At 53.7% G+C, this 14,642-nt stretch overlaps 2 protein-coding genes across 2 annotated transcripts; both read right to left on the reverse strand.

Moving 5' to 3' along the window:
• Positions 1-1,605: 1,605 nt before the first annotated feature.
• Positions 1,606-4,582, reverse strand: BESB_036260 (putative ethylene inducible protein; the record flags this gene model as incomplete). Its single annotated transcript, XM_029362212.1, has 6 exons — positions 1,606-1,628; positions 1,920-2,034; positions 2,465-2,775; positions 3,264-3,495; positions 3,991-4,094; positions 4,441-4,582. 6 exons carry the CDS (start codon positions 4,580-4,582, stop codon positions 1,606-1,608), a joined length of 927 nt encoding a protein of 308 aa, XP_029221177.1.
• A 3,157-nt stretch (positions 4,583-7,739) lies between these two features.
• On the reverse strand, positions 7,740-14,070 carry BESB_036270 (putative replication factor C subunit 2; the record flags this gene model as incomplete). Its single annotated transcript, XM_029362213.1, has 13 exons — positions 7,740-7,807; positions 8,228-8,324; positions 8,846-8,908; positions 9,384-9,443; positions 9,783-9,842; positions 10,289-10,423; positions 10,692-10,740; positions 11,064-11,201; positions 11,416-11,497; positions 11,933-11,985; positions 12,292-12,371; positions 12,926-13,004; positions 13,961-14,070. The coding sequence occupies 13 exons, from the start codon at positions 14,068-14,070 to the stop codon at positions 7,740-7,742; spliced, it is 1,074 nt and encodes a 357-aa protein (XP_029221178.1).
• Positions 14,071-14,642: the final 572 nt, after the last annotated feature.

Genomic DNA, 14,642 nt, shown 5'->3' on the forward strand with positions numbered 1-14,642 from the left:
CTGCGGACCGTCCGCAATCGCGGAGCACGAAATTTGCGGCTGCTGCGTTTCTTCCTCCTCCCGCGCCCGGGCCTGAAGCGGCCTGTCTCGATGACTCCAGGAAAAGTATTCACCTTCCAGTCTGCGCACGCAGCGCACTGCGAGTCTTCCGTGAACTTAGATCTGACGTGTATGAAGGCCACGCCAGTCAGTTTGAGAGAATATAAACGGCCAGAGAAAACGAGGCGCTCATAAAGGACGCGCCCTCAATAACACGGGTGGACCGCCCTATTCGGAGACAGTCGGAGACGGTGGAGATCCGCAGAGACGCGAATGCTTGGAACGCCTGCAGCCAAGGCAGTCGGCCGTAGACACCGAAAGAGAGAATTGCGCGCCTGTACCCGTATCTCCAACCCCTGAAGACGTACATATATATATGTATATATATAGCTGTAGGTGTGTGTATATCCGTATCTGCAGACAAGCGTGTAAGGTGCGGACTGGATAGGCTTCCACACGTTTTACTCTTTTGCGAGGATCGCGCATGCTAAAGAACAACTTTTGCATGTCTCCGTCTGCGTTTTCTCAAATGCGCACCAGGCGGGTGTTTCGTTCCAGAGGGATGCCAATGAGTGTGCCTTCAGCGCCGCCGCCTATGCGGGGGCAACGGCAAAACGTGCACAAGACCTCCCTTTAGAGCCGAGGAAGTCGAGTCATTCACCTGACGCTAGTCTCTAGTTTCAGCCCTTAAGAACCCGCTTTCCATATAACAGCTTTGCGCCTGTAAGAAGGCGAATCGTGTCTCTAGAGACTTTCGAAACCTGATAAGCGAGCCAGCCTCGCGACATTCTCAACCATCAGAGACACACGGCTCGCATTGAGAAGGGAGGCTTAACGACGCAGACGTGCCTGGGGCGAGAATTCCTCTCAAAAGATACATATGCACTTCGCTTCTTGACCACGTGCCTCCTTCAGTCATAGCGTTTCTATCATCTGTGCAAGACTCGTTTCCGGCAAAGCAGCCCTAATTTAGCAGACACACCTACGAAGGCAGTTTTTTTTTATCTTTCGAGCGCACGCTGTCTCCGCTTCTCCGCTTTCCCCACCCCCGAAAACTCGAAAGAATATATCTTTCCCCCGCAGGACTTTCGCGCGTTGCTACACACCCTACGTAAAAGTGGCCTTCATATCCATACAGATATGTATGTATCTAGATGCACGTTATACATAAACTACGTGCGCATGCGTGAATGTGGAAATAAAGCGTGTGTGTGTGGTGTGGCTCGCGTTTCGGCGAGCCGGGAGTCAGAGACACTCGAAGTCCCGTTCGATCTGCAGGTATGTGTCAACCTCCATGGAATCGTGCAGGCTTGCCGCTTGAAGCACGCCAAAACGCGGAAAAAAGTCAACAGCAACACGCATGCGCATGCAGACTCTGCAGCGTATACACACGCCCCGACGAGCCACGGTCAACATTTGCGCAAACCGAAGAGCTTCTCGACTGTATACCCCACGGAACCCCTCCAGACGAATCCCGCTTCTTCCGGCGCGCAGCCTCTCTCGCGCCGCTGCGGCATCCCCCCGCCTCCCGGTTGCTTCGCAATTTCCTTGGTCTCGCGTCGGGCCTTAGGAGAGGTTCATCGACATTGCTGAACGCACGCGAAACGGCACTTGCAGCTGTCGTCGATGGTCACAGAATAAAACAGCGGAGACGTTCAGGTTAAAGCGCTAGCGGATCCACTGCATGCAGCGACATTCAGTTTGGAGCAAGCGCATGCACAGAGAAAAGCGCATGCGCAGAGAAAAGCACATGCACATACGAGTGTGTATGAGCGTGCGTTTAGATTCCTATTTGCACGTATGCCTAGAAAACTACTCTTGAGTCAGCTGCATTTGATGCGGTTTCTAGGCATTCGTTTTTCTTTTTTTCTTTTCCTCACAGGTGTCTCTGCCAGCCCAGCGCTCAATGCGGTCCAGCGTGAGGCCAACCATCGGCTCGCCCAGGTTCTTCGAGATCTTTGCGAGACGCGGAGCGTCCCGGCAGTGTGTCACCGCCTTAAAAAAAAAAAAACAGAAAAAAAAAAAAAAATAGAAGAAAACCATGAGAGGCTACCACCCGAGATCACGTGGAAAGGTCACCCCCACATACGAGGGACTTGACTTGATCCAGGCATGCGTATACGTTCGCAGACACACGCGTGGTTGAGCTCTGTATACCTGGACTCCGTACACGCGGAAAACAAGCCCTGAACGAAGCGACACCGGGCGCGTGCGGCACAACCGCTCCAGCGCAAATCACGGACACAAATATATATATATATATATATATATATATACATATAAATATATATGTCTAACTATATATATATATATATAGATTGGTACGCCTGGCCATATTTTTAAGGCGCCGCGTTGAGAGTCGGCTGGAAGCGAGGCAGAGCAGGCGGTGTGCGGCTGAAGGGCGAGGAACTCCTCGCCGTCTCACCTCGACGATGGCCCGCGCGCGCTTTTCGGGGCAACCCGACTTGAAGATTCCTGATCCCACGAAGACTCCGTCGACGCCCAGCTGCATACAGAGCGCCGCGTCTGCGGGCGTCGCGACGCCGCCGGCGGCGAAGTTCACAACGGGCAGCCTCTTCAGGCGGCGCGTCTCCTCCACGAGCGACAGAGGCGCTTGGATCTGCTTGGCGAACGAGAAGACTTCGTCCTCGTCGAGGGCACAGAGCACGCCGATTTCGCGGTTGACCGTGCGAATGTGACGCACCGCCTCCACGATGTTGCCTGTGCCGGCCTCGCCTGAACAAACAGACGCGACAACACGCCGAAGGGCCACCAATCCGCGCGGCGCCTCGCGCCCGGGCCTTCTCCGCTCCCACCGCCGCCGCGCCGCCCCACGACGAGACACATTAACAAGACAACGTATATGCATCTAGGCATGACCAAACTGCACATATCGGCATGCATTCGCCCCTGTCTGGGTTGCACTGCGCGCGGCTCGCTTGCCGGCGTGTGCCGCGGCAGCCTCAAGCTATGGAGATTGGGGCCGGTACACAGAGATCTCAAGCGATGAACTTTTTGAACAGAATTCTCTTTGAGTATGGGAACCCCAATGACCCGACGACTGGACTCTGAGCGCCTTTATATCCCTTAAATCATACACAGAATCAGATTTTCCTTGAGCAACTTTAAATCAGTGGTCCAACTCTTGTATGTGTTCCACAAAAATAGGCTGATAAAACGCCTATCTCAGACGGGACCACTCCACAAGCGATGCCCTTTCTCACCTTTGGTGCGGATCATCGAGGCGCCCTCGGCGATGCGGCGGAGGGCCTCGCCGAGGTTCCTGCAGCCGCAGACGAAGGGGACTTCAAACTTGGATTTGTTGATGTGGTTCTCCTCGTCCGCGACAGTCAAAACTTCGCTCTCGTCGATGAAGTCCACGCCGACCGCGGACAGAATCTGCGCCTCCGCAAAGTGCCCGATGCGGCACTTGGCCATGACCGGGATAGACACCGCCTGAAACCCCACACGCCGAGAAGACAGCGCAACGAAACAAGCATGGCGAACGTACACCACACACGCATGCGCGCATTTCTACACACAGAAGGGCGGAAAAAGATGTCCTCGCCGGGCATGCCTACACCTACACACACATACGCATACGTATATATACATATACATATTCATATATATACATATATATGTTCACGTGGACAAGGAATGAGGGAGCTGGCGTGGACGCCGAAAAACCTTTGCGCAAACGCATGTATATAAACAGGTATACGGATACGGCAAGGGAGAAGAAGAGCCCCGTGTGGAAGAGGTTCGATGTGGACTGGCCTTTCAACTCGAAAGGGCAGGACGCAACTCTGCCGAGGGAGAGCGGTCGCGGAGTAGCAAGAGTATTCGAGAGCCGGCGAGTTGACGGGAAGGAGAGGACGCGCGCGTGACCCAGGCAACCATGACGCCGAGGCTAACATATGCAAAGTCGCGACGGCCGAAGACACTTACTTTCATGATGTCTTCAATGAGCGCGGGATCAGACATGCGTGCGACGCCTCCCGAGACGCGGATGTCTGCGGGGATCTTCTCCAGCGCCATGACTGCACAAGCGCCTGAACAATGCATGCGGTTTAGAAACAAAACCACGACTTGTGAAACGACGCACGTTTGGCCGCCGGTTCCCGGTCTGTCGCATGAGGGCATGCCTCTGCTTAGAGGCTCGAGTCCTCTTGGTGGAGCCGCAGCGATGTCGAATTGCCGCACCCAGATACCCCTCTGCCGCCTTTCTTCCCTCTTTGCTCCGGCGTTTCCTCCAAGGATGTTCATTCGCATAGTGTCCAAAGCCCGTGAGAAAAAGCTGCGAGGGGGTGACTCGTCACTCCCCTGCAAGCCCACTCCCCCTTGCCTTGGCGGCCTGTCTCGACGCGTGTCGCCACGTGTCCTTGTCGGGCGCTTTACCTGCTCGTTCTGCTATGCGAGCTTGCTCGGCGTTCATCACGTCCATAATAACTCCGCCTTTGAGCATTTCTGCGAGGCCGAGCTTCGTCCGCGCGGTTCCGCGCCTCGCTCCGTCGACGCCAGCGTTCATTTCTTGCTCCATCGTGGAAAATGCCGAAGACGCAGAAACTGAGATGCTGCGGGCGCAGCAGCAAGGTCTCTCAGACAAAGAGGAGTGGTACCGAAGGAGAGCCGACGACGCGGTTACCACGAGCGACGCGTAAGCGGCAGGGTGTGTAGGGAAATGCGGGAGCTGACGGTGAACGGGACACCAGAAGATTCGACTTCGGTCGGTTGCCCCAAGGGAGGGGGGGCGCGAGTAGCAAGGAGACAGGAAAAGACGGCAAGATGCCGCGACAAAGGGGAAAAAACAGGACGGCGAAGAGAGTCTAAATAGTACACGAACGCCGGAAAATTGTGGAGAAGGAAAGAAATGCACCCCCCGAACTTCACCGGGGAGGCCCCGGAGGCGCTCTCGAAAAAGAGGAGGCAAACGGAAGTGGAAGGATTCGGAATCTACGACAGTACGGACAGCAAACGCAGCAAAGCGAGTATGCCTAGTTGCGTTTGAAACCTGGAAACTGTCAAGTTGATTCTGCAGTGTAGTGACACCTCGCAACGCTGCAACGTCGCTTCTGCTTTTTCGTATGTCTCCGTTCCCGAGAGATGTGGACCGGAAGAGATGAAGAGAGATGCACGGACGAACACACCGGGGAACTTCCCACAAGAAGTAGCGCGCGCAGGAACCTTGAAATCAGCGAGGTGTATGCGGAGACACCAGAGAAACGGAAGTTCAGCACGCGCGGAATACTGGCGTTTCGCCGCGTCGAGCTGGTCTCATACCACGCAAGAGGAAGTAAGCTGCGGCCCAGTGTGCGCAGCACGACACTTGTGGCTCCGAGCGGCAATGCTCTACTTGCGCAAAGGCGATGAGGTAACTGAGGTATTACGGCGCACCGAAACCCGAATGCATCGCTCGATTTTCTTCATATCTGAGGGTCCTCCTCGCTACTTTTCAACGATGACTGAGGGAGAAACAGGACGAGCAAGTGGGCAGGAGACGGGGAATGCGAAAAAAACGGGCCAACTAGTAGGACACACTAACTTCGGAGACGGCTCTGCTACCTGGGGAGTCACAACGCCGGAAGCCGCCAGAGACACCCGCTCCCGTTAAACACTTCAACCGGGAAACTTCTGTCACGGGAGACGGGCTTTTGAAAACGCGCAAGCCACGTGGTTGAAACAGACAGAAAGGCCACACAACCAAACGTTTCATCGGAATTTGTTGTTGCGGCAGCGCTTTGTGTGCGCGATGGTCAGAGCTACAGCGCCTGGATCCAACAGAACCCGACAAGAGGGAGACTGTAAGAAGTGGATCACGTTCGAAACGCAGCGCTAGTGGCGGACTGCACCAGTAGGTAACAAAGTTACGTCTAAAACAGGTATCGGGGTCTCGGCGCAACAGTCCGTTGCGTGTGTCTACCGTCAAACGAGACGAACAGCGGACCTGCGCAGCTCGAATCACCGGGCCGGGCTCGCGCCTGCGTTCCCCGATGGAAAGCAAAGGCGATGAAACTCCTGCATTGGCTACGCTTGCATGTGTAAAGGAAACAGAACTGCCAGGTGCCAGGCGCGCAAGACTGTTCGGTGAGGGATCCAGTGGTGGGGCAGCTGCGGTCCGTCGGGCAGTCAGTGATGGAGAACGCCGCAGATCTCGTAGTCCCGCCGTGTCAGTGACCGAGTTGAGTGAGAAACCGGCGAAGAATAAGTGACTCTGCTGGCTGGGACCGCAGATCACGAAGTTAGTGACCTCCACGTTCACGTGGGCGGCCGCTCGCCGCAGATCTGGCATCACCGCACAGGGAGCCAAGCGCTTACACTCGAAACATTCTACACAGAAGCGCGCCCGGGCGAGGTAAACTGACGGATGGAGACCTCTGTATCGGACGGCTGCGCTCACAACTTGGCGGCACCTCCCAGCAAATGGCTGGTTGTCACTTGCGGACGCTCTAAGTTACCGGTGAGAGGCCTGGCGAATCAGTAGATCCGGTCAGTGGCTGAGTTATCTCTAAACCTACACGTGGGAAACTGCAGTCCGCACAAGCCAGTATGGAATGCAGAAATTGGTTCGCCGACGAATTCCCACGATGATGAAGGGGGGGCGGCCTGCGTGCTTATGTTCCTCCGGACGTTTGCCGCCTTTTGAAAAACGGCAGGCGCCGACTCGCACTGCAACTGTGCGTAGCTGGCAACTCGCTATCCTCTACGAGGCCCACGTGCCGCAGTGCCCCTGCGTGAGGATGATTTTTTATTAAATTAATATTAGTAAATTGAACTAAATATAATTCTTGATCTAAAGATATTTTAAAATTTATAAATTCTTTACTTTTACGTTTAAATATGGGAAAAAGATTTTCCGGTGGCCTTGTTGCCAGTGAGCCGGCCTAAGGACAGCTGAAGGCCGGAAACGGAAAGTCGTTTCGAAACTACTTGAAAACCGACAAGACAGGATGCTCAAGGTGACCCCGGTAAGTGCAAATCAGAAAACCCAGCAGTCTGTGCACCGCGAGGAAACTCGAAAAGAGGACAGAACTCAATCCTCTTACGCAGCGCATGAAATTCAGTAGACAGCGGACACGCGTAAATAAGCAAAAATGACAAAAGCCTCGAAACACCCCAGAGACAACAGGTACATACACCCCGCACAGCGTCATCCACGTTCCGGAGGAAAGAAAAATTAAACACAGGAAGCCGACATATTTGGCGGTCCCACTCCGCCCTTGCATCTTGGCCAGCAGCCTGCACAATGGAGGTGCCTCTTCCGCCTGAGAGCTTCATTGGTTTCCGTAATCTTCCTTTTAAAGTTTCCCAAGGACCGCTCGCCTCATCTCTTCGCCTACAAAGCCACCAAAACCTAGGTAGATTTCCTCACAACATCCCTTCCTCTCGCCGTTGCAACGAGCCTCTCATGTTCCTCTGCACTTCTCAGAGACATAAGCATCCTCGTTTCTCCGTGTGGAGAGCGCTTTTCAGTTTCCGACTTGGCGGCCCTGGTCTCCGCTCCTTCTTCATTCTAGTTTTCGCAGCCGCCCTTCTCAGTTTCTTCTGCCGCATCGCGTAGCTGCCTTCTTTGGACATCCGCGGAAGCTCGGCTTTATGTGCTCGTATTGATGCGGCACGCCTTCCTCCTTCTTCAGCGTTGCGAACTCTCAACTTCGTCGCGATCTCCCCGTGCAGCTCATGCTCTCAGGCGTTCCCACTCACGCCGCCGCGAGGCAGTCGTGTATCCTCAGAGAGAGCGACAGCAGCTGCAAGTACGGACTCGCGCCTGAAAACGGGAAAGAAAACCGACAGGAGGGTCTGATGCCTTTATTTCACTCGCGAGAAAAGAGAAATCAAAGCAACGCCCCCGCTACGCAAATACCTCGAATGCGGATTCATACACACACAGCAAGTTGCAGATCTAAATACATGCACCTGCGAACACAGAGTTCAAAGACCCCCAAAAATCGGGATATTCGAAGTCGTAGAAGGAGACGTTCCCGCTGGGACGCGCAGACAGACCGCCACCTAAAAGACGCGAAGCAAGCAAAACAGACAGACACAGTAGAATTCAACCAAGGGAGAGGCAGAGCAGGTCTCGAGCCGCGGCGACGCAGTTTGAGACACTCAGGTTTGCGTTGAATCCCTTTTCCACGCCGAAAACGCAGCGAACGGGAAGACGGTGAAGGAACGCAAGAGGGCCTACCCTGGAAAACTGCGAATTCCTTCTGGGCAATGTCGTTCACCACGCGGGCCTTCTGCAGGTCCTTGAGCTGCGGGGACAGAACGACTTGGCGAATCATCTGAGAAAAACATTTTAGGCAGAAACACGCGAGGACGCTCCAAAGAACGGAGAAGACCGTCTCATCGCCAAAGAGGCAGAAACGGCAGCAAAGAAACGCAGCTGTAGATAAGAGAAAGACGTGGAGATGCTGCAGAGAGAGCGAGGAAACAGCAACACACGAAAAAAGGGGAAACCACGCTCCACTCGACAAAAGACGACCATGTGGAGACACCGAAGAAATGCCTGACCGCCTGAACACGAGGACTGTACTCCCACGAAGAGAAAGCTTGAAATTGCACGGAAGGTTTTACACGCAGCTGCACCTCACAAAAGCCACAAGAGAAGAGTCCCATGCGCAGCGAGGCCTCCCCAGGGCACAGAACAGGGAGAGTCGAATTCATTCATACTAATATATATACATATATATAGATATTTGATGAAAATTATATACGCTTGGAAAGCGGTGTTGAGACTAATACAGAGAGACACACGTATCGACAAAGGCTTGCTTGGATCTCTTTTCTTCGATGGGGTCCGCACCTCCTGCAGAATGAGACAGACGTCCCAGCCCTGACTGATAACGTTCTCGACCTCTGCGCTCGCCTGCAAATCGCCCACAGTTGAAACCGAACTCGCAACCTTACCAGAAGAATTGCTACGGACAGGAAGGCAAGAAGACAAGCCACTGAGCGAGTGGGCTGCGCGCACGCAGACCTGCTCAAGCCATCGCGAGGCAGCGCCGAAAAGCTGGAGCCTCGCGCGTGTTGAGGCACCGGACCGAAACTAGCGCAGCTTGGAAAGCAATACATGCAGCGCGGATGGCAGAGATGTGACAGGAAATACGCCCATTGGCTCCAGTGGAGGGGCCTCCAAACAACCGCATGCAGTGTTCACAACTATCGTTTCATGGCCATCAGGGGAGCCAGAGAGAGGCCAGCGCACGCGGCCCGCACGTGCTCGCCTCAGAAAAACACACAGACAGACAGAGAGACACACAAGCACGCAGACAAAGTAAATCAGGGACGAGAGGCAGAAGAAACACGAGACGCGACGCGAGAGAGACATTTGTCCCCCGTACCTCGTCAGGAGAGACCGCACAGGCCCGAAGGAGGTCTGTGATGACGCGCGCGGGAGGTTGCTGAGAGAGACACATGCACACGAGGCTCTTTATGCGCTGAACAGAAAACTCATTTGCGTTCGCGCTGCGGCTGCACCACGTCGCGGGCAACTGAGGCTGACACAACGTGAATCTGCCTTCCCTGGACGGTCTGCAACCCAAACTAACCATCGCGGGAAAGAAAGAACCGATGTGAAATAATCTTTGTAGCGTTAGATACTGCAGTCAAGCACATTTTGCTGTCTTATGCAGCCTAGCGGTGGTGTACGCGAGTCACACAGATCCCGACTGTCTGGATTCCACTGCCAAGCACTTCCGTTCTGCCAGGAGGCAGACGACACGGCATCTTTGCATGCTCACCCCCGCGACTTCGAGAATGGCCTCTTCGCTCAGCTCTTCGTCGTAGATGCTTGCCGCTGACTGAAAACAGAAAACGAAAAACAAATCGGGTGCGAGCGACGAAAACCTGACCGCTGAACGCCGCCACAGCACGAGATCCACGAATGCGGAGTGCGGTCGAACCGAGCTGCTTCCCCTGGAGGTGCGCAGCCACTGGTAAACAACCAAAGACTGCAGTGCGCGACGGCAGCGCTTTCAGGCCTGACGGGCTTTAGAACAGGCGCGGCTCGAGGGAAAGTCGCGAAATGAACTGCCGCGATCGACGCACACACAGCCTGGCTTGGTCTGGGGAGAGAGAAGTTTGCTAAAATACCGCAGGAACGCAACTGAAAAGACCAAGACAACCACGGACCTCTCCTCAGGCACTCGCGCGAGGCACGGAAGGCGCCCCCGGCCAAACGAGATGAAAAGAACAAACTCGTTCGCGTCGCAGCACGTTCCCGCGGAGAAAGAAAAGGAAACCTTACCTGAAGAAGAGTCACCGCGCGCCTGAGGTCGCCTTGCGAAATCCGCAGCAGCGCATCGACCGCTTGGGGCGTCACGCGAATGCCTTCGCTTTCGCAAATGTGCCTCACACGGACTTCTTGAGCTGGCCGGGCGACCTGCAAACGGACAAAAAACACGAGGGAGAGCGCCGTTACGGGAGAAGACGTGGCACACGGAGAAAAGGGAGAGGGAAAAACGGGAGAGAGAAGATCGGCGTAAGAAGCAGCGCTCCACACGGGCGAGAATACGCAGCCACGTTTGAAGAAAACAGGATGCATCAAAGAAGGGCAGAACCGGTACATACGCAGTAAAGCAAGGCGGTTCGCCGTTCGCCTTTGCCGCTGCGCTTTCTGAAAAATCGAGCGGCCCACGGGAGGGACTTACAGGCTCGAAACGGTGTGGGGAGCAACGCGAGAAAATAGGGTCGATAATTCTGAAAAAGAAAGCAAAAACCACTAAAAGCAGAAAACAGGCAGAAGGTGCAGGCGCCGAGCGGAGCCACGTCGCCAAGGAAGCTGGCCGCGCTGAGACCTCACGCTCCTCCGTATATCAAAGAGAACAACGGCCAAAGATACTTTTTAGCATCTTATGCGGAGTTAGAGGTAATCCCATCCAAAAGAGCGAAAGCTTCTCAAACACCCTAGGCACTCACAGCAGACAGGGCTGCACGACGCAGTCTGCTACAGAGATAGACACACATCCCAATATACTTTCCAAGTGTAGACTTCTCTGCTGCAGATTTTGCGAGAGACGTACTTGTGAACGTAGTTGCAAATGATGATGAACCGCGTCGTCCGCGAGAAGGCCTCCATGATGCGTCTGAGCGCGGACTGAGCGTCTTGAGTCATCATGTCTGCTTCGTCAAGAATGACGACTTTCCAGGGGGGCATCTCCCTGCACAGAACAAAACAAACCCTCAAAAAAAAACCCGTTGAGACGGAGGAGAAAAGCGAAGCCCAAGCGCACACGCGCGAGCACCCCATGCAACAGAACGACTTTTTTTACTCAGAACTTTTGTAGTTTGCATGCGAAAATAGTTCGGTGAAAAAGGACTCAGCTGCGGATTCACTAAAGCAAATAGCTGAACGAACTCAAAGCGTTCTCTGACCTGCCCGTTTCCGGGTTGACCTTCCCCTTGGAGATGTTTGTTTTTGTGTACTGTTTGATCTTCTCGCGGACGACCTTGATGCCTGCAAAGGCATCAAATCAAAAAAACAGAAATGGATTCGCGGCAAATCCCAGCCTCTGATTCCTTCTCTCTCTTCCAGGTATGCGTGCCTTTTCTTTTTCTTCTTTCCTTTTGGTCCGTAACTCTTCCCCCCATCCGACTTGGTCACCACCGCGGTCGCCATTCGCTCCTCACTCTTTCTGTACTTCCCCGCTTCGCTGAACCTCTCTCTCTCTCTCCTTGGGGTTCAACCTTTTTGTTTCTTCGAATCTCCCTCTTTTCTCAACTTCCTTTTTTCAGAGGCTCAGATTTCTCCCTCCAGGGCCATTCCACGTTGCTCTCTTACTGTCGCTCTCCTCGCCGGAGGCATCTACGAGCTCGCGGCGCCCCTCTTTTTTTTGAGCTAGAATCTTACGTAAAAGGCTGCATGTCCTACCCGCCCTCGCTGTCCGCTTACCTCTGTCGTCTGAGGCGTTAAGTTCCAGCAGGCGATTCTTCGCCTCCTCGCGCCTGCAGGACGCGATCGAGAAGCAACAAACCGGCAGCGCAGGTGAACAAATTTACAGAGAGGGTCACAAAAAGGCGATGCGAGAGACAGACGAGGCGCGGAGTAAACAGGGAGACATGATAGGATGCGAAGAAACTGTATGCACACGACGAAAGAGGCCACTGGAAAGGCGGCACAGCTGCGAGCGCCTCCAGGGCGACGCAGCGCCGAAGCTGAGGGAAAACGCAAAAGAAAAATGCGGGACGTGAGGATTAAAGTGCAGAACGAAACGGCGACTGAAGAAAACACGAAAAGGCGTTTTCGCTTACCCAAACAACTCCCGCACGAGCGCCAACGCTGCGGAGGTCTTCCCCGTGCCTGGCGGGCCGTAGAAAAGAAGATGCGGCATCTGAAAGAGAAAACACAGAGGCAACTCTAAGGAAGATTGAGAGAAGACAAAGGCGAAAGAGAGAGAAAGCGAAAGGGCGGGGAACCCTCTGAACACTGCGACCAGGAAAATCGAAAAAGGCGCAGAAGAGGTGCTTCGGAGACACTCGAAAACCGCGGAAGGAGAGGAAACAAATAAGTCACACACCGCCAGAACGGTGAGGAAGCCTTTTATAAATATCGCGGAAGAGATAAGTGCGTGAACACAGAAATACGTAGACGTCTGTGGTCATGTACACCACCGCGTACTGGGCTAAAATATACATAGAGGCATATATATTATAAATACATATGTAGATCTACACATACAGCTATATGCAGGTAAACGAATGCATGTATATCAGCGCATCTCTTTGCGCTCCATGAGACGTGAGAAAGCAGCTCTTCTGCACGACAGAGAGATGATGGATGCTGCAGAGGCGCTTGCGATTTTTGGTTTTCCACTCCCTCTCCAGATCTCCTCGCCTCCTTGATTGAGAGAACGATCTGTTTATCTGTCGCATGCGGAGGGCTCACGTTGCCGGTCTCCAAGATACGCCTCAGCATTTTCTTGGGCTCCTCCTGGTGCGCCATGTCCTCTACGCGACGCGGGCGACTGGAAAACATAAAAAAGAGAAGATATAAGAGAACAAAATTGAACAAACGAGTAGGTTGCCACAAAAAATGATCCGCACACGTGACGAGGACGCATGCAGGAGGAAAAGACGATTCGGCGATGCGAGAACGAGAGTGACAACGGAAGGAAGAGAAAGTACAGACAATGCAGTCAGAACAGATGGAAGAACGGAGAAGAGAAGAAACCCGAAAAAAGTGAATAACGAGAGCCGAGATGTTTAGAGAAGACAGAGAGGCAGAAAAATGGAAAAAGCGAGCGTCAAAAGACAAGACGAGGCATCGAGCTTGAAAATGGAGCACGTCTCGAGAGAAGACGAGGACAGGTCACTCGCGCAGAGGGAAAAAAACGAGACCCAAGGAAAGAGGCAACGACAAGAGAGTAAGTAGACAAGAAAAGAAGCGGAGGAAAAACGCTCCGAGACGCGGAACTCAGGAAAGACAGCAAGGAGAGAGTTTCACGCGATAGATTATTCAGGAGCCAACAGGGAGCGAAAAACATCCCTAAAACACCAGAGACGATAGCAAGAGAGCGAACACGTCCCATGTACAGTGTGTGAAAAGGAGTGAAGGCAAATCTAGACTGGAGCTGAGACACTCTCTCGCGACTTGCTTTGAGAGCTGCAGGCGAAAAGAAGCCTGCGCCGGGATCCAGTCGGGATGCGCAGACTGCAGCAGATTTAAATGGAGGCAGCGGCTCGATCTTTGAGTAAAAAGCAGACGTGAAAACATACACGACACAAGAGACACCTCGAGGGATACGCACAATAACTTTGTTCTGGCGCGGTGAGGAACCCTGCGTGGAATCGAGCACGGTGTTTCACATGAACCCCCAGGAGACCGCAATTCCTACTATTACACACGCCTCGAACCGAGAAAGAGACGCGTCTGCAGCGAAGTGGAAGGGAATTCATCGTCTCAGAAAGAAAGAAAACGTACTATTTCTCAACCCAGGGAACTTGAGTGGCTGAGGCCCGCCGAGCTGAGGACGAGGCCGAAGAGGCGGAAGCCTCTCCCACCGAAGATGAAGCAGAGGCCGGGGATGACATGGCGAAGCAACTTTAAAGAGAAAAGCAAAAGAGATAAACGATGAAAGTAAGTTGGGAAATACGAAAGCGCAGAAGAGTGTGCGTGAACACGCCGCCGGGCGAAGCATCTACGGTGCCTGCGGAGGCGTACATACACCTCGTCCCCACGCTCAGGTCACGCAGAATGAAACCGAAAAAAAAGACAAATGCGGAAAAACATATTTCACGTGAAATATGCAAAAGAAACAAAGCCCTTCGCTGGGGTTTCCACCCAGGAAAGCACTTTCCACTTGCTGATCCACTACGGCGAGGGTAGGGATCTTCCGCAGACAGCGAGAAAAAGAGAACAAAGAAAGACTTGTCGCCGAAAGAGGAAGCGACTAGCCCCTATCCCCTGCACGAGATGGTGAAAAGGCAAATCTGAGGCTTCGTGAGCTGCCTTCCAAGTCCGCACCCTGCTATCTGCCTCGCGCTTGTGCTGCGTCGGGTCACATGCACATCTGAGACGAGAATTAAGGCCCGAGGAAGCGGGAGTAAAGACCGCCACACCAAATTTCTCCACGGAGGACTAGAAATCAGAAAAAAATTGGCGA

Source organism: Besnoitia besnoiti, chromosome II (assembly GCF_002563875.1).
Source record: "Besnoitia besnoiti strain Bb-Ger1 chromosome II, whole genome shotgun sequence".
Taxonomy (NCBI): domain Eukaryota; phylum Apicomplexa; class Conoidasida; order Eucoccidiorida; family Sarcocystidae; genus Besnoitia; species Besnoitia besnoiti.